Below are 20524 nucleotides of genomic sequence, written 5' to 3' on the forward strand. Positions count from 1 at the left end.
GTGTACATTCACCTTTAATGTATTAAACTGCACTGTTTGCAAATTATGCATGAAAACATAACTTTTTCGTCTTTCACTGACTTGTCTTTGCCCTCCTGGTCCAGGCTACTTGAGTTGCTTCAGAACTACAATTCCGTTGTAGACGGGATCCCGCCTCTCCTACTACCTCTGATGCAGCCCTTCATCAGTAGAGTGGAGGCAGCTCTCTCCCCTGGACTCACCACACTGTCCTGGGTGGCTCTCAATACTGATGGATGTAAGCAGCAATATACAGCAAAAAATTAATAACACGAACATGTCACTACAACACAGAACAGTCAATAAGCATCAGTCTCTACAAAGCTGTTACAATTCAGTCCTCTTCTCTGTCTTCTCAGTCATAGACAGTGTGTATCTGGCTCTGAAAGAACTGGATCAGGTGACCAGAGTTGCTACAGACCTGTTGGAGTGTCGCATCGGTCGGCTGCTTCAGGCCATGTCATCCTGCTGTCTGCTGGTCCTGCCTGAAGACTCGCCTGTGTCACCTCAAGACCTCCTACAGCAGACTAACAGCTCAGTTCGAGCTGCTGCAGTCACCCTTAACTGGTAACGTTAAAACAATGTTCACACTACTTCTACAGAGATTAGACAGAGACAGATTAGGACATGACAAAAGTTCCCATTGAGTTAGGTTGAGCCACAGCTGTTTGCCACAGTTACACTGTATAAAGCAACAGGCTGACTCAAATCAACGAGGGAGTTTAATGATGCACTGCTGTTGTTTGTGTGTGTACAGGCAGAGTCAGCAGGTAGAGAAGTACGTGCTTGAGCTGATTGAAGAGCTGAAGGGGAAGATGAAACCAGCAGAGACTGTTAATTTAGAGGTAACACACACACTGATCCAAGACTATGCACACACAAAGAAGAGGCCTGAGCAAAAACATGTTCTTATTCTCTCCTCTTCATGTTTCCTCGTCCTCCTCCCCTTCTTCTCCTCCTCAGGGATCCTTCCAGTGTCTCCATCCAGACTCCAAACAGAAGACTCGCTGTCAGTCTTGTCTTCCCTGTCGTTTCTATAACCTAATTGGTCAGCTCTGCCATCGCAACACTGAAGCCCTGGTCAAAGGTCAGCCTCCTGTCTTAGCATGCCAACTTCTTTATTTAATCTGTTGTTCTTTTCTCAGTATAAACACATTGTAAATGAAGTATGAACTGTCCGTCACTCGTCGGCACATTTCAGTTGTTTTCTTTTGCTTTACTCAGTTTTCTTTTCTGCTTCATTGTTTTCTTACAGCCACTAAATCCTCCCTGGATGCTCTGAGGAAAAGACTTCACGTCCTCAAATACCAGCAATCTTCCTCTTCTTCCTCCTACAACAACCCGTCACCTCCTCCCCTATTCAGAGCCTCCATCCAGCTCGCAATCCCCAACATCGTCCTCAGACCCAGTCTGGATGACATTCAGGTATTTGTGTTTTCTTTTTCAGTGCTTCAATGAACTCTACTGAGCTCCATCTACAGTGATGCATGTACTTTAAACACATATTGTGTATGTTTCAGAGTACAGTGAATAAGCTGGTCAATGTTGTGTTGTCTGTGACCAAAGACATCCCTCTGTGGACTTACTCTCATCTGCAGTACAAACAGCAGCAGGTACTCTCCTCAGTCATCTCTCTCGTCTTCTGTAGCAAATACCTGTTAGCAGACAGCCAATCACGTTCCAGCTTCACACTCTCTGCTTGTTTGTCAGGTGGAGCAGGCAGCAGTTCGTGATGCAGGAGACGACATCCCGGTGAAGCCGCCGGTGCTGAGACCTCTGGACAGGCAACTGGCTGAGCATAAAGACATCACCAAGTCAGTCTAACAGGTTTTTAAACTGATGGTAATGTAGAGGGACCTGAGTTTCAGTCTGCAATCGAGCAAAAACCCAAACTGTGCCATATTAGACCATACTTTGTCTACTGACCTACTTCTGCAGAAAGACAACATTAAATCTCACCTTCAGTGACCTTTAGTGTCCTTGTGAGCTTATATTGTTGTGTTTGGAGCAGGTTGGTGATTCAGCTCAGCTCCATCGTGTCGTCTCTCAGACCTCAGGCTGCCGAGACTTTGAATGAGTTTGCTCACTTTTCTTCTCTGTGGAACCAGGTCAGTGTGTGTTTGTGTGTAGGATTGTTGTGGAAGTTGTTGAACTACACTAAAAGTCATGTGTGTTCAGGACCCGGAGGAACAGGTGACGTCCTTCCTGCAGTCTGACCCCTCGCTAACAGAGTTCAGCTCTCAGATCTCCTCCTACTCTGTGAGTTTATTTGCTGTCAAGGATTATTACATGAACTCAGACTTACAGATTGATTAATTAACAGTGTTACTAAACATTTTTATCAGGATCTAAATGTACAGCAAACCCAGCTCATGAAACTGTGATTCATGGTCACAGTTTGATGTTTTAAATTTTTATTAAAATTAATTTATAAATTCCTTCCTGTCCCTGCAGAAGTTGGAGGTGCAGATATCAGAGCTGCCATCATTCTGTACTGTGGGTTCAATCCTCTTTGACACCGAGCAGCTGAAGCTGGCGCTCACTCAGGAGTGTCATCTCTGGAAACGAGCTTTCGGGGCTGCTCTCAATCGCAGAGCGTCTGCTGACATGGATGAGATCTTCTTATTTGTGGAAGGGCTGTCGAAGCGTCTGCAGCGGCCAATCACAGACCTGGAGGACGTCCGAGGAGCCATGGCAGCACTGAGAGAGGTCAGTCGGTGTCGGTGTGGCCACGTGGGTCTCCAACTGTGATAGGATAGCTGCCAGGAAACCACTTTTTGAGTTTCTAGTTGTTCTAATATAAAGAAATGTTTATGTAATAAATAAATATGTATGGCCACCATAGCATTGCTAAAAACAAATCTAATAGTGACCAACTGTATAAAATGATTTACTTCTAATTATTATCACGTACTATACTATACATTTATAATTTATCTGGTACACTTCCATCAATAATTGATTCTTCCTTCACTCATTTATCTCTTCACTACTTACTTTTTGAGATTCGAGAGGCGGAGGTTCGTATTGATGCCACAATCGGTCCAGTGGAAGAATCCTTTGCTCTGCTCAACAAACATGAGCTGCACTTCAACGATGGGAATGCCGAACGCGTGGATGGTCTGACATATGCCTGGAAAAACCTCAACACCCTGGTGAGACAGAGAAGGGGGTTGGATCACGTCAAAGAGCGTTGTACAAGTACAGATATGTGGACATGTATATGTTGTGGTTTCAGGTGGTGGAGAACCAGAACACTCTGGTGAAGCTCCAGCCCACCATGAAGGCAGACCTGCTGTCTGCAGTTCAGACCTTCGAGGGCGACGTTCAGAGCTACTGTACTAAGTACAACAGCAGGTACAAACACCAGCAAGTAACAGTTAGGATGATGTACAAATAACTTGTCCAAAAAAGTAACATGTGCATGTGTGTGTGTGCGTGTGTGTGTGTGTGTGTGTGTGTGTGTGTGTGTGTGTGTGTGTGTGTGTGTGTGTGTGTGTGTGTGTGTGTGTGCAGGGGCCCGGGGATGGAGGGTGTGGCTCCAGCTGAAGCCAGTGACCGGCTGCAGATTTTTCAGGCTGAGTTTGATCAGCTGTGGAGGAGATACACCACCTACTCTGGAGGAGAGGAGCTCTTTGGACTGCCTGTTAATGGTACAACTGACCTACTGACTGACCTTCCCTCTTATCCTTTCATCCATTGTCTCAGCCACTTTTCCTGTTAAGGATCACAGGGTTGTCAGTTCTAGTCCCAGTTGTCATTGGGCATAGCTGTCATCCCATGGCTTCCTTCTCAACCTGCTTTTTCACTAACAGTTCCTCTCCTACCTGCAGAGTATCCAGAGCTGCAGAGGATCAAGAGAGAACTGTCCCTGCTGTCCAAGCTCTACAGTTTATATAATTCAGTCATCGACAGTGTCTCAGGCTATTACGACATACTATGGGCCGACCTCAACATTGAGAAGATTAACACTGAGCTGCAGGATTTCCAGAACAGGTAGAAGTTCTGCAAGATTTTGGATATTATTAACTTCTTTAAGTTTGAGATCGAAATTTTTAAGAATTTAAGAATCATGACAAAGGTCACAGGCTAGCAGTGGTTCATTGGGTAGAGGGGTCACCCTTCAACTTTAGGGCTCAACTCCTCCTGGCCATTTATTTATGAGGTATTTATTTACCTCAGCCATAGAGGTTGTACAAGCCACAAGTCAGGAAGCACTTCTAGTGTAAAGTGTAGAAAAGGGGAAGAAATCCATCCCCTCAATTACGTCCCTTTTTAAAGTAAAGTCTTTGCATAAAGAGGATGGTAGTCTTATTTCATTCTCTTTCATTTGGCTTCTGTCGGATTTTCAGGATCCGAAAGCTTCCAAAGGCGTTGAAGGAGTGGCAGGCTTTTAGAGATCTGAAGAAAACCATTGATGACTTCACTGAGACTTGCCCTCTACTCTACATGATGGCCAATAAGGTGGGACAACCTGTCTGGTTTACTTTACCTTCTACTGCTTTTCTTCTTTTCAGCATTTTCTGCTCTTCTGAAGCTGACCGATGAAGCTACTGAGATGATTATTAGAACATTTCGACCTAACAAGAAGGAAGTCCATTTGCTGTGTCTCACCTTCCAGAGACTGAGAATCTTCACAGACATCCTCTAAAGCAGTTACCTCACTGTATCTTTCAGGCCATGCTTCCCAGACACTGGACTCGACTCAGTGAGCTGACTGGTCATAGCTTCCAGGTGGAATCAGAGAGTTTCTCCCTCAGAAACATAATGGAGGCTCCGCTGCTCAAATACAAAGAAGACCTGGAGGTACTGATGCTATATTTACATGGTGACTTCCAAGGAAATTACTAATTATTTACTTCAATTCTGTTACCTTCATTTTTTTCTCAGTTTTTAATTATTTAGTGTGACACAATAAACCTTGCTCATTGATAAAATATCTTTATGAAAAAAATTCAGAAACCATGAAAAACCTGTGAAAAACCTGTGAGCCCCTAGAAAGATCTGTTTGGTTTTCTTGTGTGTGCCAGGATGTTTGTATCAGCGCTGTGAAGGAGCGGGACATCGAGGCCAAGCTCAAGGATGTTGTGGCTGAATGGAGCAGCCACATGCTCACCTTTGCCACCTTCAGAACCAGAGGAGAACTTCTGCTCAAAGGAGCAGACACTGCCGAGAAAATCTCCATGATGGAGGACAGTCTGATGGTGCTGGCGTCTCTGCTCAGCAACAGGTAGGAAGATAAATGCTGTGGCAAAGGGAAATCAGGAGCTAACAAATGACTCAATGAACTCCGGCCCTTTTCCTACAGATACAATGCTCCGTTCAAGCCGTCTATCCAGCTTTGGGTGCAGAAGCTCTCCAACACATCTGAGATCATCGAGAAGTGGCTGTCTGTTCAAAATCTCTGGATCTACCTGGAGGCGGTGTTCGTGGGTGGGGACATAGCCAAGCAGCTACCACAGGTCAAAACAAACATTAAATATGATTCTTTGCACTTCCAGGAGCCTGATCTCAGGCATCGTCGCAACATAAACATTTTCCCTGACACTAACTCCTTCAGGAGGCCAAACGTTTCCAGAACATCGACAAGTCGTGGCAGAGGATCATGCAGCGAGCGCACGAGGTTCCCAACGTGGTTCAGTGCTGTGTGGGGGACGAGATGCTCAGCCAGGTTCTGCCCACAAAGCAACATAATAATAATTATTATAATAATATAATATAATATAATATAATATACTGCCTGTCAGTCTATTTGAAATGTTGCAGTTTTGATTCAGACCAACTTCTTGTCTCGTCTTTTGTCGTCTTCTCTAGTTGCTTCCCCACCTTCTGGAGCAGTTGGAGCTCTGCCAGAAATCTCTGTCGGGATACCTGGAGAAGAAACGGTTGGTGTTTCCTCGTTTTTTCTTTGTGTCCGACCCCGCCCTACTGGAGATTCTGGGCCAGGCTTCTGACTCACACACTATACAGGTGACACACAGGGTCACACACTGCTGAAACATACTTTACTGTTACTTTACTGCTCCACCTCTCCTCCTTGCTTCCTCGTGTCCTTTCCGTCTTCCTTTCACCTAATATTTCTGTCTTTCTTTTATTAACAATTTTCATTTAATCATGCTATTTTTGTCTCTTTGTTGTTGTTTGAACAGATCATACTTTAATCCAAACGCTCTCTCTGCATCTTTCTCAGGCTCATCTGCTCAGTCTGTTTGACAATGTTAACAGAGTTGTTTTTAATGAGAAGATCTACGACCAGATCATCAGTTTTCAGTCTCAAGAAGGAGAAACTGTGGAGCTGAATCAACCTGTTATGGCACAGGTACATGCACAACAACACCAATTGTCCTGTTCATTATTCTTTCCCTTAACCTAAATGTATCTGTAACATAAGGTCATCATTACTCAGAAGTCTGCAAAGGGATATCGGTAATAACTACTTGCTATCTACATGAACAAATACAGTTCAATAAAGACAGTATCTGTGGTATCTTAAGAATAACAATATCATAAATACTTGCTGGCTTAGCATCGATGCTATTATTTCAAATTTTAAGCCTAGTTAAAAGATTTGTTCGGTCAGACCATGTTTTTCCCGATTAAACAATGTAAACATGTGAGACAAGTATAATTTAACAAAGACTTCAGCTTTAAATGTTACACTTTTCTCTTCTAGGGGAATGTGGAGATGTGGTTAGGTCAGCTTCTAGCCGGGGTAAGGCAAACCCTCCATACTATCATTCGTCGGGCCTACCAGGCCATCAGTGAGCCAGGTCTGAAGCTGCTGGAGTTCCAGTCTTCGTTTCCGGCTCAGGTCGGCCTGTTGGGAATCCAGATGATCTGGACAAGAGACGCAGAAGATGCACTCGTCCTCAGCAAGTCTGACAAAAAGGTGTTTTTTATTTTGAAAATTGCAGCAACATGCAACATATTATTCATTGTAATTCATTGTAACTCACTGTCCCCTATGTGTTTGGATTTGTAGATCATGCAGACGACAAATCAGAAGTTCCTGGACCTCCTCAATGAGCTCATTGACATGACGACCAGGGAGCTGAGCAAGAATGAAAGGACCAAATATGAGACACTTATCACCATCCATGTCCATCAGAGAGACATCTTTGATGAGCTGGTGGGTGGACAAAGGACAGACAAAAATGCTGTTTAAAATAACGAGAGTAGTCTTTTATGATTTTTCTTTGCTGAACGCCATCAGGTGCATCTAAACGTGCGATCTGCGTCAGACTTCGAGTGGCAAAAACAGTCGAGGTTTTATTTCTTGGAGGATACAGACAGATGTGTGATACAAATCACAGATGTTGAGTTCAGCTACTGCAATGAATACCTGGGCTGTACGGACAGACTGGTCATCACTCCGCTGACTGACAGGTACACAGACACCTGACACGTGTGTGAACTGACTATTACGAAGACACCTACATTGTCCAGCCGGAGCCAAATATGTTGATACTCTTTTGAACATCTGTCCAGGTGTTACATCACTCTATCTCAAGCTCTCGGGATGAGTATGGGCGGAGCTCCCGCAGGTCCAGCAGGAACAGGTAACTTTTGATTCAGAGAGGGACAACTGTTAAATTGTTCTTCTCTTTGATTGTGTGTGTGTGTGTGTGTGTGTGTGTGTGTTTCCAGGTAAAACAGAAACCACAAAAGACATGGGTCGCTGTCTGGGGAAATATGTGGTGGTTTTCAACTGTTCAGACCAGATGGACTACAGAGGGCTGGGACGCATCTACAAAGGTGTGTGAATGTGTAGGATTTCTCTTGAGCGGTACAATGAAGCCTGATATCTAGCCAGTGTTGCAAAATGGCATCGATTTGTTGTTTTTGTGTCTCCAGGTCTGGCCCAGTCTGGAGCCTGGGGCTGCTTTGATGAGTTCAACCGCATCGAGTTGCCAGTCCTGTCTGTTGCTGCTCAACAGATCTACATCGTTCTACAGTGTAAGAAGAACAAGAAGAAACAGTTTATCTTCACCGACGGAGACGTGGTTGACATGGACCCTGAGTTTGGCATCTTTCTCACAATGGTAACTGTGAACTACCTCAGAACCACCAGTTTCAATAACCAGTGTTGAGTGAGCTGATCTTCATCAGAATCATGTAGAGTTTGGAAAAGTGATCTAGTGTTTATTTGAACCATCAGACAACGCTGTATATGTTTTAAATAGTGTTAGAGAGTTGCCAGTTGTCTGAAGAAACAAAATCTCAGGGTGCTAAATCATCTCTACTCTAATGAATGCAGGATGGAGTGAAGAATGTCAGCACTGATGGTCTTCACTTCATCCTGAGATGTACCAAAGAAGCTACCTGCTAACTTTGTTAACTGAAGGGAAACATATACATGCTTTTTGTTAATTATTGTCTTTGTTCATTCCTAAAGCACATGACTGTGTAATGATCCAAATATATGACGTTTTCATTCACATTCCTCTGTGCAATGAAACCCCTTACATACATTTCCACTCTTAGTGTACTACCACGGGCTGGGCAGACACTCATCTTTCATGCATTTCTTTTTACCTCTGCATTAACACACCAGTACAACATGTATTCACCTCTAAATGTCAGTAATGTCAACTTATTGTAAGAATAAACATGCGTCACCAGTGACTTCTTGGTCCTCCAGAACCCTGGTTATGCTGGTCGTCAGGAACTGCCAGAGAACCTGAAGATTCAGTTTCGCACGGTAGCCATGATGGTCCCGGACCGAGCCATCATCATGAGGGTCAAACTGGCTAGTGCAGGTTTCCGTGACAACCAGGTACTCAGCAGGAAGTTCTACACCCTCTACAAACTGTGCGAGGAGCAGCTCTCCAAACAGGTCAGAGGTCAAAGATGTCCTAAAAACTCTTTAATTGTTAGCATCTCATCTTCAGGCTGAAAGAAATGTCTCTTATATATGACTTAGTGATAATAGTTGTGTCTTTTCACCAGGTCCATTATGATTTTGGTCTAAGGAACATTTTGTCGGTTTTGAGGACGCTGGGAGCTGTGAAGAGATCCAACCCGACAGAACCAGAGAAGACTGTGGTGATGAGGGTCCTGAGAGACATGAACCTTTCCAAACTGGTATGTGTGTGCTATAGGTCCTTTAAGTATATTTATAGTATTAGATAGTATAGTATAAGTATTATGACAATGCACAGTACGCAACAACTTCAAATCCAGAGTACTGGTCATGTACAGTAGGGGGAGGCCTCCCACCTACTGCCTGGTCCACAGTAGGATGCTGCAAAATATACATTTACCATAGTAGAAGGTTGAGAAGACAGATACTATTTTACTATTTTACATTTTCTGACATTTCTTATTTCTGAGAATATTTTAGCAAGGATGCGTGGATTATTGGATGTGGATTATTTCTGTCTTTCTCTGCAGGTAGATGAGGACGAGCCTCTGTTTATGAGTCTGATCAATGACCTGTTTCCTGGTATTGGTAGGCATCTCTCTCTCTGTGTCTCATTATTTAACACACTGCAGTATTTAACACACAGGCACCTACAGTAAAGAACCAAGAACATCCTTATGTTTCTGCAAACTATAGTATGTAGACAAACACATTAACATTTCCAAGAATATATCTGGGTTTAACTATGGTTTGAATGATTTATTGTATAGTTAATATTTTGCGTTTGTTAATTTTGTCATCCTGAGGTAAATTACTGTTGCCTCCTTCTCTGCGATTCTTACATGTTATGTTTTTCTTACTCCTGCTTATCCTCCTCTGTAGTTCTGGATAAAGCAGGGTATCCGGACCTGGAGTCATCCATCCTCAGTCAAGCTCAACAGGCCGGTCTGATCCCTCATCCCCCCTGGATCCTCAAACTGGTTCAGCTCTATGAGACACAGAGAGTCCGACATGGTACAGATCATTACACACAGAACCAGAGAAGTATTGGCAAGAGCAAAGACCCTAGGGGGAAAACACAGTAAAAGTAGAAAGATTATTAACACATGTGAAACATCTAATAATAATAAAAAACCCTGTTTGCCACTACAAGGTGTTAGTTTTATCAATTGAAGTCAGTAGAAACCATGGAGGGAGAATCAATTAAAATCTGTACTAGGAATGTTCCTTGGGATCCATTTCTTTCTGTAGATCTGTGTCTATGTTTGGGTTGTTGTTACTAAATGAGTACTGATTGTTCATCTTAAAACCAAGATTTGAGAAATACTGATGTCATAGATTTATAAAACATTTCACCATAAAAATTCTGATGAATAGCATCATTAATGTACAGCTGTCATATTTTTATACAGGTATGATGACGCTGGGTCCCAGTGGTGCCGGGAAGACGACTTGCATCAACACACTGATGAAAGCGATGACCGAGTGTGGCTCTCCCCACCGTGAGATGAGGATGAACCCCAAAGCGATCACGGCCTCGCAGATGTTTGGAACACTGGACGTCACCACCAACGACTGGACCGACGGCATCTTCTCTACGCTCTGGAGGAGAACGCTCAAGGCCAAGAAGGTTGCTATTTAGGCACAGAGGGCAGAGAGTGCAGAAATATTTAAATTTATTATTCTATAAATGTACAATCTTTGTTTATCAAGCTGTTTAAATGGAAAATTATCACATATTTCTTGTTAAGGATAAAATTGGCTAGAACAAGCAGACAGAAAGGAGAGATACAGTAAACATTAAGATACACATTTCATATAAATCATGTCTTAGTTTGTGTGTGCGTGTGTTTCAGGGGGAATACATCTGGATTGTATTGGATGGGCCGGTGGATGCTATTTGGATTGAGAATCTGAACTCAGTTTTGGACGACAACAAAACTCTGACACTAGCGAATGGAGACCGAATTCCCATGGCTCCCTGCTGCAAGGTGACACCACAACAACATCCGTCTGTCATGTTTCAGAGCAGGTTTACCATATCTGAATCAGACATTTCTCTGCCTGTAAAAAAAAACACTGTCCACTATATTCTGCCTTCAGATTGTCTTTGAGCCTCACAACATCGACAACGCCTCCCCAGCCACGGTGTCCAGGAATGGGATGGTGTTCATGAGCTCCTCTGTGCTTGGCTGGAGTCCCATTCTGCAGGCCTGGTTACAGAAACTACCAGAACAACAGGCCGAGGCCTTGAAACTCTGCTTCAACAGCTGCTACCAGGTATGAAGATGAAACCCAGAGGGACACATGAGCCTCCTTCAAATCGCCATCAGTGTTCATTCCACGCAGCCGGCAGCACGTTGAAACACTGACTCGAAACTTTATGCTGAGAGATAATGTATTAAATCACAGTCATAATATGCTTATCAGTGAACAGCAGACAGAGCCAGTTAGAAGTAGGGGATGCTTTATAAATGTATGAAGTAAAATAAAATAATGATATTATTTCACCCACAGGACCTTTTGGACTTTGTCTTCACTGCTGTGTCTCCTAAGATGCAGGTGCTGGAGTGTATGTACATCAGACAGACCATTGACCTGCTGCAGGTAGGACACACTCAGTAAAAAACAGCAGATGTGTTTTTGGACTTCCCTTTTGGAGAAGCATAGTGAAATTTTAATTTATGTTTTTGAAAAGGTGAAAAGACATCTTTATGTTAGAGTCACATTTATAATAAGCCCGATTAAATAAACACAACAACATATTCAAACAATGTCTAGAACTGGAGTTTTTACCAGCGTTTTCTACTTTCTTCCTAACTTCAAGTTGTCTCCTTGTCTTCCCAAAGTCCTACTGATGTCATCTGTAAGTGCTTTTTATATTCATGTGTTCAGGGATTGCTTCCAGCTGTGGAGGAGAAACAGGGTTCCCATGGTGACGTGAGTCGACTGTTTGTGTTTGCAGTCATGTGGTCTCTTGGTGCTCTGCTGGAGCTGGAGGACAGAGTCAAGATGGAGGCCTTCATAAAGGTGCGAATTCCTAGGTTTTCTGCAGGTGGCACTCTTGGCTTTGTTTCTTCACTGTCCTGATTTCTGTTACAGTAGTTGTGGATATTTACGGGTCACACAATTACTAGATTTTCCTCTGGTGCCTTAACACCACACATTAACACATTAACATCACCTGGTTGTTTTATTGTTGTGAATGACTGGTTGTGTATGTGTTCAGTCCCTCTGGATGGAGAGCGGGTCTTAAAGAATCTCAGTTGCCTGATCACATGGCTGTTTAAAACGTTTTTGGTGATTGGAACATGAACCTTGAGTCACTCTATCATTACTGTATATGTTTTTTAAAGGGCCACACCTCGTCTCTGGACCTGCCACACACTCAGGACGATCAGACCATCTTTGAATTCACTGTTAATGAGCAGGGACAGTGGGAGCACTGGTCCAACAAGGTCTGTGGACACAACTCTGTTTCTTCACTGTATGAACCCTTGTTCATTAAGGAAACTTAGACACATTTAAATATTGAACCACCAGAACTTCTTAAACTATCAGATCTAAGTGTGCTGTTATTTTTCCCCAATTATAAAAAAGGAAATACATATCACCTTACTGGTATGTACAGTAACCTCTGTATTTACCAATATGTCAATCTAGGTCCCAGAGTATGTCTACCCCAAAGACCACATCCCTGACTACTCGTCCATCCTGGTTCCCAACGTGGACAACGTGAGGACGGACTTCTTAATGCAGACCATCATGAAGCAGAAGAAGGCTGTGCTGCTGATCGGGGAGCAGGGAACCGCCAAGACCGTCATGGTTAAAGTAAATATGTAACAACATTAACCAACGCGATAAAACTGGACACTCCTTAAGCTTTCATAGCGGGGTAACATATTGCTCAGCTCTTAAAAAGCTGAGTCCTAAAAAGTTGTAATTATAATGTATGTACGTTTTTGGCTTCATCTGCAGGGCTACACCAGTAAGCTCAACCCAGAGAGCCACCTCAGCAAGACGGTGAATTTCTCATCAGCCACGCTGCCCAGCATGTTTCAAAGAACCATTGAGAGCTACATCGATAAGCGGATGGGCGCCACCTACGGACCGCCAGCAGGACGTAGAATGACTGTCTTCATAGACGACATCAACATGCCCATTATCAACGAATGGGGAGACCAGGTCTGCTTCAGGATGTCTGCTGCTCATGTCTTGTTTCGTTTTCTTTGTGTCTTTGTTTTTTTCTTGTATTTAATTTGTACAAAAATGGTTTAACACACCAAAAAGTAAATTGGTTTCCTCGTTTCCCTTTTTGTTTACTAAAAGAAATTACCATAATAAGTATTAATTAACAAAACATTATCTAATTGTTGCTGACTCTCTCCCACCATCACCCTTTACATAAATAGTCATTGTCTTGACCAACAGCTCTAAATTACAGATATCCTTGTCTCCACGCTCAGATAACCAATGAGATTGTGCGTCAGCTGATGGAGCAGGGTGGTTTCTATAGTTTGGACCGTCCAGGAGAGTTTATCACTGTGGTGGATGTTCAGGTAACAAACTCAACAGAGTTGGAGAGACTTATTGTCTGGAGACACACCTGTGGTTCCTTTAGGGATCTTCTCTGAAAAAAAAAATATTTTTATTAGGATTGTTTGTAATCCTTTCTCCTTAGCCTTTTGACAGTTTTAAAAGCATCTAATGATTGCCACCAGAGACTGGAATTAGCTAGTCTCTGGGATTATAAATGAATTATAAATGAATTTTGCCAGAAAACATAAAGAGAGTGTAATAATCTTCAATAGCTGGTGGCAGCCATGATACACCCCGGTGGTGGTAGAAATGACATCCCTCAGCGTCTGAAGAGGCAGTTCTCCATCTTTAACTGCACCCTGCCCTCCAACTCCTCCATTGATAAGATCTTTGGCACCGTGGCTCAGGGCTATTTCTGCCCAGAGAGAGGTTTTCCAGCTGAGGTCTGCGAACTTGCCGCTGCCCTTGTACCCACCACCAGAAGAGTGTGGCAGGCTGTGAAGGCAAAGGTATGTATGCACCTGTTTGTCATCTGATCGGATTTTAACAAATATAATGAAATCTACTCTGCTGCGTTTCCTCAGATGTTACCGTCTCCTGCAAAGTTCCACTACATTTTCAACCTGAGGGACCTGAGCAGAATCTGGCAGGTAGAAAAAATTACCACTGAGTTTTTTTTTTCTTTTCAGTAGTTAATACTGGATAAAACAAACCACAATCTGAAGATACAACATGGGAAATGAAAAGCTCGGCTCAGCCCATTAGCAATGTGCAACTAGCAGTAGGCCTACATCATGAGTGCATATAAAGTCTTTCCTACTAAGACAAACCATGATTTAAGGCATTCTATCTTATTCTATGAACAAACAAAATGAACTATTCTGATGTATTATTACAATTATCTTAACATAGAAGTACTTAAGTACCTCTAATATTCCCTGAAAACCTAAAATCCTCCCTCTGTTACTACTCAACATGGTACAGTCCAATTTCCTCCTACTATAAAAAGCCTTTGCAGCTCTTACTTCCTGTTTGACTGACTGAACTTGTGGCCTGTTGGTTAAAGGGAGTGGAGCAAATGCAAACATGTGGTAACGAACATTTCAAATATTAGAAATAGACGAATTTGGATAAATGTGTGACAGTTCTGTTGTTATTTCTTTAACATGTAAATATTTATTGAGTTGAGTTCCAAAACATAAAATATGTATACTGAAATGTCCGGAAAGCATGTACGGTTAGCAAGGTTAGCATGCTAACTCTGTAATCTGTAGCCCACACATGCTAATAGAACTAGCCAAAAAGGCTAATGCCACACAATGTATAGAAGAGTAGGGCAGTGTAATCCACATAAATAGCTAGAATAACAAATTCATTTTGCCATCTTAAAGGAACAGATAAAAAATCTGGGAGTAATAGTGTGCTGTGGCCAATTATAACCTACTCTACACTGGTTTTGAAACATTAACCTACAAATAAAGACCAAGAAGGTTCAATATAAAAATCATAAGTAGCAGCTACTCAAACATAACAGTCTGGTCCTTCACTGCAGTACAGCAGCAGTTTTCATCCTTACACTCCAACAATCTTGTATTTGTGCCATGGGTCCTTTCATTTTGTCATTTCTGTACATTATCCTGCTGACACTCCTATTATAAAAGTTAGTATTATAAATTTTGTCCCTCTGTAAGTACTTAATTTAGAGATATTTTGCTTGTAGTGGAAGATTTATTACTTACTTTTATTTTCACAAATATTTCTTGTGTTTCTCTTGCTCTAAACTCTGCTGTATTTTGGAGTTACTAAAATGTCACCAGTGTGTTTGTTATTTGATGTATCACGGTGTTTGTGGTTTTGCGTTTCAGGGCATCCTGACAGTGAAGTCTGATGTGTGTCAGAGCTCGCAGCTTCTCTCTGCTCTTTTCCATCATGAATGCAGCAGAGTGATCGCCGACCGGTTCATCGACAGCAGCGACAGACAGACCTTCAACAACATCATGCAGAAGGTATGTACAGTCTTTGATACAGCAGATAACCCTTTGGATTTTATTCTTTTAAATATATAACTTTATTAATATATTATAATAATATTTGTTTTATGCTTACTTAATTTTATTTAATCTTCTTTGATATGCTGACATAATTAACACTGTCAACACACCATATTGAGTAGATATTAACTTGACATACCTCAGGCACAGCCACTTATTTTTTTATTTTTATTTAACCCTACTCTTACTCAGGTCACAAATGAGGATCATGGTAGGACCCTGACTGAGCATGCTCAGTGGGATAGCAGCTTTGTGGACTTCCTTCGTGAAGCTCCAGAGGCAACGGGTGAAGAACCTGAGGACACCGAATTAGAAGCTCCAAAGGTCTACGTTACATTTAATCATGTCTTTATTTGGTCTTATTTATTTGAATAATTATTATTATTTGTTTAAAATAAATGTATTTGTCATTTTAACTAGTACCTATGTTGTATCTCTCAGTACCATAAAGAGACAGAGCATTTAAAGCCCAGTATATTAGCATTAATTATATAAATATTTCATGTCCCTCTGATATTCAATTAGTAGAAAAATAATATGATTGACAGGTGTACGAGCCAATTCCATCTCTGGAAGCTCTTGCGGAGCGGCTGTCTATTTTCCAGCAGCAGTACAATGAGGCTGTGAGAGGTGGAACCATGGACTTGGTTTTCTTCAAGGTAATGATGATTCCTATCCTCTTCCTGTCCTATAATCCCTAGTTTACTGGTTAATCACTGTCTTTGTTTGGTCCAATGGCAGGACGCGATGACCCACCTGATGCGAATCTCACGGATCCTGAGGACACCACAGGGGAACGCCCTGCTGGTTGGAGTCGGAGGGTCAGGAAAACAGAGCCTGACACGGCTGGCTTCGTTCATTGCAGGATACCAAACCTTCCAGATAATACTGACCAGGTCTGAAACACCAGATAGTGTAATTTATGGAGTCAATCAGTCGGCTCTATCAAGACATACAAATATGATTAATAGAGCCACAAAATGATTGAACAACTCTTTCTGTAATACACCTTTTCTGGGACGTAATGTAACATACTCCTGAAAATCTTTGAAAATTGTTTTTGCTGACCTCCAGTGGCTGTGATGGTGTACTACAGCACACTGACAATAATGTTGATAGTGGTAACAAATTACATCTTTGTTTTTGATAGACAATTGCACCAGAATGAATGAGAGGATAGAGCAGCTGTGTCCATGCAGCTTTCAAATAAGAACAATTAGTCAAAAATATGTTTTAACATTGAAGACGAAGATCTAGATCTAGAAGTTTGTTTCTGGCCTTGCATTCAAACATCCACTTTGTCTGTGTGTTTGTGTGTGCTTGCATGCTTGTGCACGTGTGTCCTGCAGGTCGTACAGCAGCAGCAACCTGCTGGAAGATCTGAAAACTCTCTACCGTATTGCTGGTCAACAGGGAAAAGGAGTCACCTTTCTATTCACCGACAATGACATTAAAGATGAAGCCTTCCTCGGTAACTGAATGTCTACTTTGAAATCTAGCCAACCTCCTTCTGTGTTATGTTCCTATTAACACAGAATAAGGCTGTCAAACATGCTCCAACATGCAACATGCTGGTGTTCTTGTTCTGAGGGGTCATCCTGAAATCTTCCTGTTAGTTTAATCTTTTGTCTACAATTTGTCCATTGATGGAAGTAGATGAACGGTAACAAGATGAAGAGGATCATCTTCTAGAAGCCATAAATATAGATTATAATGTATGAAGTTTCATAGACACTCTTCTCCTCTACAGAATACATGAACAATGTTCTGGCGAGTGGGGAAGTTTCCAACCTGTTTGCTCGCGACGAGCTGGATGACATCACTCAGGATCTGATTCCCGTGATGAAGCGGCAACACCCTCGCCGACCTCCGACACCAGAAAACCTCTATGACTTCTTCTTGTCCCGTGTGCGAAGTAACCTCCACGTCGTCCTCTGCTTTTCACCTGTCGGGGAGAAGTTTCGAACCCGTGCCTTAAAGGTGAGACTCAGACTGTGGCTCTTTGGTTGTTCTAGATTAGAAACAACACAGATTTTAGCTTTGTCACATAGTGGTGAGATTTGATGAGGTCAGATAATGACAATAAAATTCTGCAATGACAGCAATTTCTTTGAGTTTTGTCAGTAAACACTGACCTTTGACCTTCAACCTGATCAGTTCCCAGGTCTGATATCAGGTTGCACAGTGGACTGGTTCCAGCGTTGGCCTCGGGACGCCCTCATAGCTGTCTCGCATCACTTCCTGTCTCAGTATCAGGACCTCCGCTGCTCAGACGACATAAAGCAGAGCGTGGAGGTTACCATGGGAACCTTCCAGGTAGTGCTCACATTGCAATTAGGCGTTGATTATCAGCGGTTATGGCAGACTGAACACATGATCTCTCTCCCTTCAGGACCTGGTGGCAGAGAAATGTGGGGAGTACTTTGAGCGTTTCCGCCGTCAAACGTTTGTGACGCCCAAGTCCTACCTGTCATTCATCAACAGCTACAAGATCATCTACTCTGAGAAGATCGCTCACGTCGGCACATTGGCAGAACGCATGAAGACAGGTAAACAAATCAGTAGCCACATATACTATTAGATGAACAACGAGTGCTTTGATTGAGACAGAAATGGAAGCTGAATCTCGTGGTAGTTATAGTCAGTTATTGTGCTGTTCATCATATATCATTGCTGTTTTGTGCAGGTCTGTGTAAACTGATGGAGGCTGAGCAGTCTGTATCTCAGCTCTCCGAGGAACTGGTGGTGAAAGAGCAGGAGCTCGCTGTCGCCTCCCAGAAAGCAGATGAAGTCCTGAAGGAGGTCACAGCGAAAGCTCAGGCTGCCGAAAAGGTCAAATACCGTTGCTAAGCTTAGATCTTTACAATAAGTGAGACACAACACATAAAATGAATGTTAATACAGACTTGTGCCTCAAATGGCTTTTTAAGAATAATATTCCAGTGAAGATTTTGATTGTAGAAATAATTATGATTCATACATTTATGAAACATTTACAGTACTTTGGGAACTTTTTTTTTCACTGCACTTATCTACAGTAAGTTATATTAATTTATATTAACAATGGAACTCTGTGGCTCTTCAAAGCTTTTCAGCCTATTTTAGCTTCCAGTTTTGGATTTGCAGCACATTTACTGTCTGATTCAGCCTTAATGTTTCCAGCAGCAGCTGGTAGATGTTTTATCCCACTTTACACAGGGTTACTGGCATGTACCGGTTTCTGCATGTGTGCTACAACGATTGGTATTTTAGTTATGTCAGGCTCTGTTAGCTTGTTGCCCTCTGGTGGCCAAACATTTAACCCCTCTGCCCCTTCTCTGTGCAGGTGAAGCAGCAAGTTCAGAAGGTGAAGGATAAAGCTCAGCTCATTGTTGATGAGATCGAAGCTGATAAAAGTGTAGCAGAGTCTAAACTTGAGGCTGCAAAACCAGCGATGGAGGCTGCTGAGGCTGCACTGCAGGTCACACACACTTTTAACAGCAGAAAGTGTTTGAACTACATGGAAAATTAACACTGTGTCACTGTTGAGTACATCTGTACTGTGGGATTGGTTTGTTTGATTTGGGTTTTTACCATGTAACATTACCTAAACACAACTTCCTGTCTTGTTCTCTGTCTCTGCAGACCATTAAACCTGCGGACATCGCCACAGTGAGGAAGCTGCAGAAACCTCCTCATCTCATCATGAGAATCATGGACGCTGTGCTGCTGCTGTTCCAAAGAAAGGTCACTGAATTTACCACCTAAAGAAGTGGTTCTCCTCAGCTGCCTGAAGTTAGTGTTTCGGAAGAGATTTAACAGGTTGTTCTTTTACCATCTCACTTTCTGTCAGATCGACCAAGTGACCGCAGACCCTGAACGACCCTGTCCACGACCTTCATGGTCTGAGGCAATGAAGCTAATGCAGAATTCATCCTTCCTCAGCATGCTGCTCAACTTCGGCAAGGTGGCAACCAGTCACACAGTTGTATTGTCATAGTTGAGAGGTTTCTTGTTAACATAATCCGCTCCTCAGTCTCTTAGTACATAGTATCTGTAATTTATATTTTACTATAACAATATAAAACAATGTTCAGGTGACTCTGGTAGTGATTAACCTACAGAGACTTAGCAGCAGGAAGTAAAAAGCCACTGTCCACTAGCAACAAAGATAGGAGTAAAAGAAGAAGCTAGCTGTGTGTCAGTGGGAATCTGCCTTCTGTGGATTAGTGGAGCTGATACTGACTGTTTGTTCTGGTCTTGATCCAAGATTGTTGAATATCAGTGCTGCAAATATTTCTAAATGTCTAAACACCTGCATGTGAACTGGATTCTGATATGATCACAAATCCTTAGACGACACGTTGAAACCAAACCAGATTTACCTGTCATTGACTCGGGTCCAAAACCCAAACATAGTCAGTTTGAAGATCTAATCAGACAAAAGCAAAACATGCTCAAATTTGAGTCAACAGATTAATATAGAAATTTGTCATCTAATTTTTGCTGTTATTCAAACAAACCATTAATTGACTAATTGTTTTAATTCCGTCCTCTGTATTATGACATGTGGTCTACCCACCTGAGGAGATAATGCTGCGTTATCTACTGTGTCCGTGTGTTTGTGCTGCAGGACAGCATCACAGAGGAGGTGGTGGAGCTGCTGTCTCCCTACCTGGACATGGACGACTACAACATGGAGTCAGCCAAGAGGACCTGTGGCAACGTGGCCGGACTCTGCTCCTGGACCGAGGCCATGGTCGACTTCTTCAGCATCAACAAGGAGGTCCTGCCTCTGAAGGTACACACGAGTTCAAATAACATGTTTGGAAGTTTTTAAATCTGCTCTGACTAACTGTGCATTAAACAGAATCAGTCTCATTAAACAGAGGTTCTTTCATTCTTGGATTGTGTCTCGTCACAGGCTAACCTGGCCCTGCAGGAGGCTCGTCTGGTCGTCGCTCAGGCTGAACTCGCCAAAGCTCAGGAGCAGCTGGATGCTAAACAACGAGAGCTTGATGCTGTGCAGGTCAAACAGAAAGATCATACAGAAAATACTGACAACTTTCTAGTA

At 42.5% G+C, this 20524-nt stretch overlaps 3 protein-coding genes across 4 annotated transcripts in view; 1 reads left to right on the top strand and 2 right to left on the bottom strand.

Annotated features, from left to right (window-relative positions):
* LOC113163505 overlaps positions 1 to 20524 on the bottom strand; it is a 1294879-nt gene that overhangs the window by 191469 nt on the left and 1082886 nt on the right. The gene's annotated exons all lie outside the window — the stretch shown is intronic.
* The window catches only part of LOC113163500 (NACHT, LRR and PYD domains-containing protein 12-like), a 664684-nt gene that overhangs the window by 67219 nt on the left and 576941 nt on the right, over positions 1 to 20524 (bottom strand). The window lies entirely within an intron of this gene.
* dnah5l (dynein, axonemal, heavy chain 5 like) overlaps positions 1 to 20524 on the top strand; it is a 31553-nt gene that overhangs the window by 3579 nt on the left and 7450 nt on the right. Inside the window, exons 13-68 of the mRNA XM_026362179.1 lie at positions 105 to 256; positions 378 to 585; positions 776 to 863; positions 982 to 1105; positions 1274 to 1443; positions 1539 to 1631; positions 1729 to 1832; positions 2030 to 2126; positions 2197 to 2277; positions 2473 to 2727; positions 3024 to 3173; positions 3257 to 3375; positions 3535 to 3671; positions 3852 to 4014; positions 4371 to 4482; positions 4696 to 4824; positions 5049 to 5248; positions 5327 to 5480; positions 5579 to 5689; positions 5833 to 5988; positions 6209 to 6337; positions 6692 to 6907; positions 7001 to 7147; positions 7232 to 7404; positions 7507 to 7577; positions 7666 to 7773; positions 7873 to 8060; positions 8660 to 8854; positions 8968 to 9102; positions 9412 to 9469; positions 9764 to 9895; positions 10294 to 10511; positions 10738 to 10872; positions 10985 to 11161; positions 11399 to 11488; positions 11777 to 11911; positions 12238 to 12339; positions 12545 to 12712; positions 12860 to 13066; positions 13348 to 13440; positions 13693 to 13929; positions 14005 to 14070; positions 15286 to 15426; positions 15664 to 15795; positions 16020 to 16130; positions 16213 to 16367; positions 16821 to 16942; positions 17222 to 17451; positions 17629 to 17787; positions 17864 to 18020; positions 18158 to 18303; positions 18797 to 18931; positions 19096 to 19197; positions 19304 to 19417; positions 20084 to 20251; positions 20375 to 20479. Coding sequence (XP_026217964.1) covers positions 105 to 256; positions 378 to 585; positions 776 to 863; positions 982 to 1105; positions 1274 to 1443; positions 1539 to 1631; positions 1729 to 1832; positions 2030 to 2126; positions 2197 to 2277; positions 2473 to 2727; positions 3024 to 3173; positions 3257 to 3375; positions 3535 to 3671; positions 3852 to 4014; positions 4371 to 4482; positions 4696 to 4824; positions 5049 to 5248; positions 5327 to 5480; positions 5579 to 5689; positions 5833 to 5988; positions 6209 to 6337; positions 6692 to 6907; positions 7001 to 7147; positions 7232 to 7404; positions 7507 to 7577; positions 7666 to 7773; positions 7873 to 8060; positions 8660 to 8854; positions 8968 to 9102; positions 9412 to 9469; positions 9764 to 9895; positions 10294 to 10511; positions 10738 to 10872; positions 10985 to 11161; positions 11399 to 11488; positions 11777 to 11911; positions 12238 to 12339; positions 12545 to 12712; positions 12860 to 13066; positions 13348 to 13440; positions 13693 to 13929; positions 14005 to 14070; positions 15286 to 15426; positions 15664 to 15795; positions 16020 to 16130; positions 16213 to 16367; positions 16821 to 16942; positions 17222 to 17451; positions 17629 to 17787; positions 17864 to 18020; positions 18158 to 18303; positions 18797 to 18931; positions 19096 to 19197; positions 19304 to 19417; positions 20084 to 20251; positions 20375 to 20479 — 7960 coding nt within the window. The remainder of the gene's footprint in view (positions 1 to 104; positions 257 to 377; positions 586 to 775; positions 864 to 981; positions 1106 to 1273; positions 1444 to 1538; positions 1632 to 1728; positions 1833 to 2029; positions 2127 to 2196; positions 2278 to 2472; positions 2728 to 3023; positions 3174 to 3256; positions 3376 to 3534; positions 3672 to 3851; positions 4015 to 4370; positions 4483 to 4695; positions 4825 to 5048; positions 5249 to 5326; positions 5481 to 5578; positions 5690 to 5832; positions 5989 to 6208; positions 6338 to 6691; positions 6908 to 7000; positions 7148 to 7231; positions 7405 to 7506; positions 7578 to 7665; positions 7774 to 7872; positions 8061 to 8659; positions 8855 to 8967; positions 9103 to 9411; positions 9470 to 9763; positions 9896 to 10293; positions 10512 to 10737; positions 10873 to 10984; positions 11162 to 11398; positions 11489 to 11776; positions 11912 to 12237; positions 12340 to 12544; positions 12713 to 12859; positions 13067 to 13347; positions 13441 to 13692; positions 13930 to 14004; positions 14071 to 15285; positions 15427 to 15663; positions 15796 to 16019; positions 16131 to 16212; positions 16368 to 16820; positions 16943 to 17221; positions 17452 to 17628; positions 17788 to 17863; positions 18021 to 18157; positions 18304 to 18796; positions 18932 to 19095; positions 19198 to 19303; positions 19418 to 20083; positions 20252 to 20374; positions 20480 to 20524) is intronic.

The sequence above is a fragment of the Anabas testudineus genome, chromosome 2 (assembly GCF_900324465.2).
Source record: "Anabas testudineus chromosome 2, fAnaTes1.2, whole genome shotgun sequence".
NCBI lineage: Eukaryota > Metazoa > Chordata > Actinopteri > Anabantiformes > Anabantidae > Anabas > Anabas testudineus.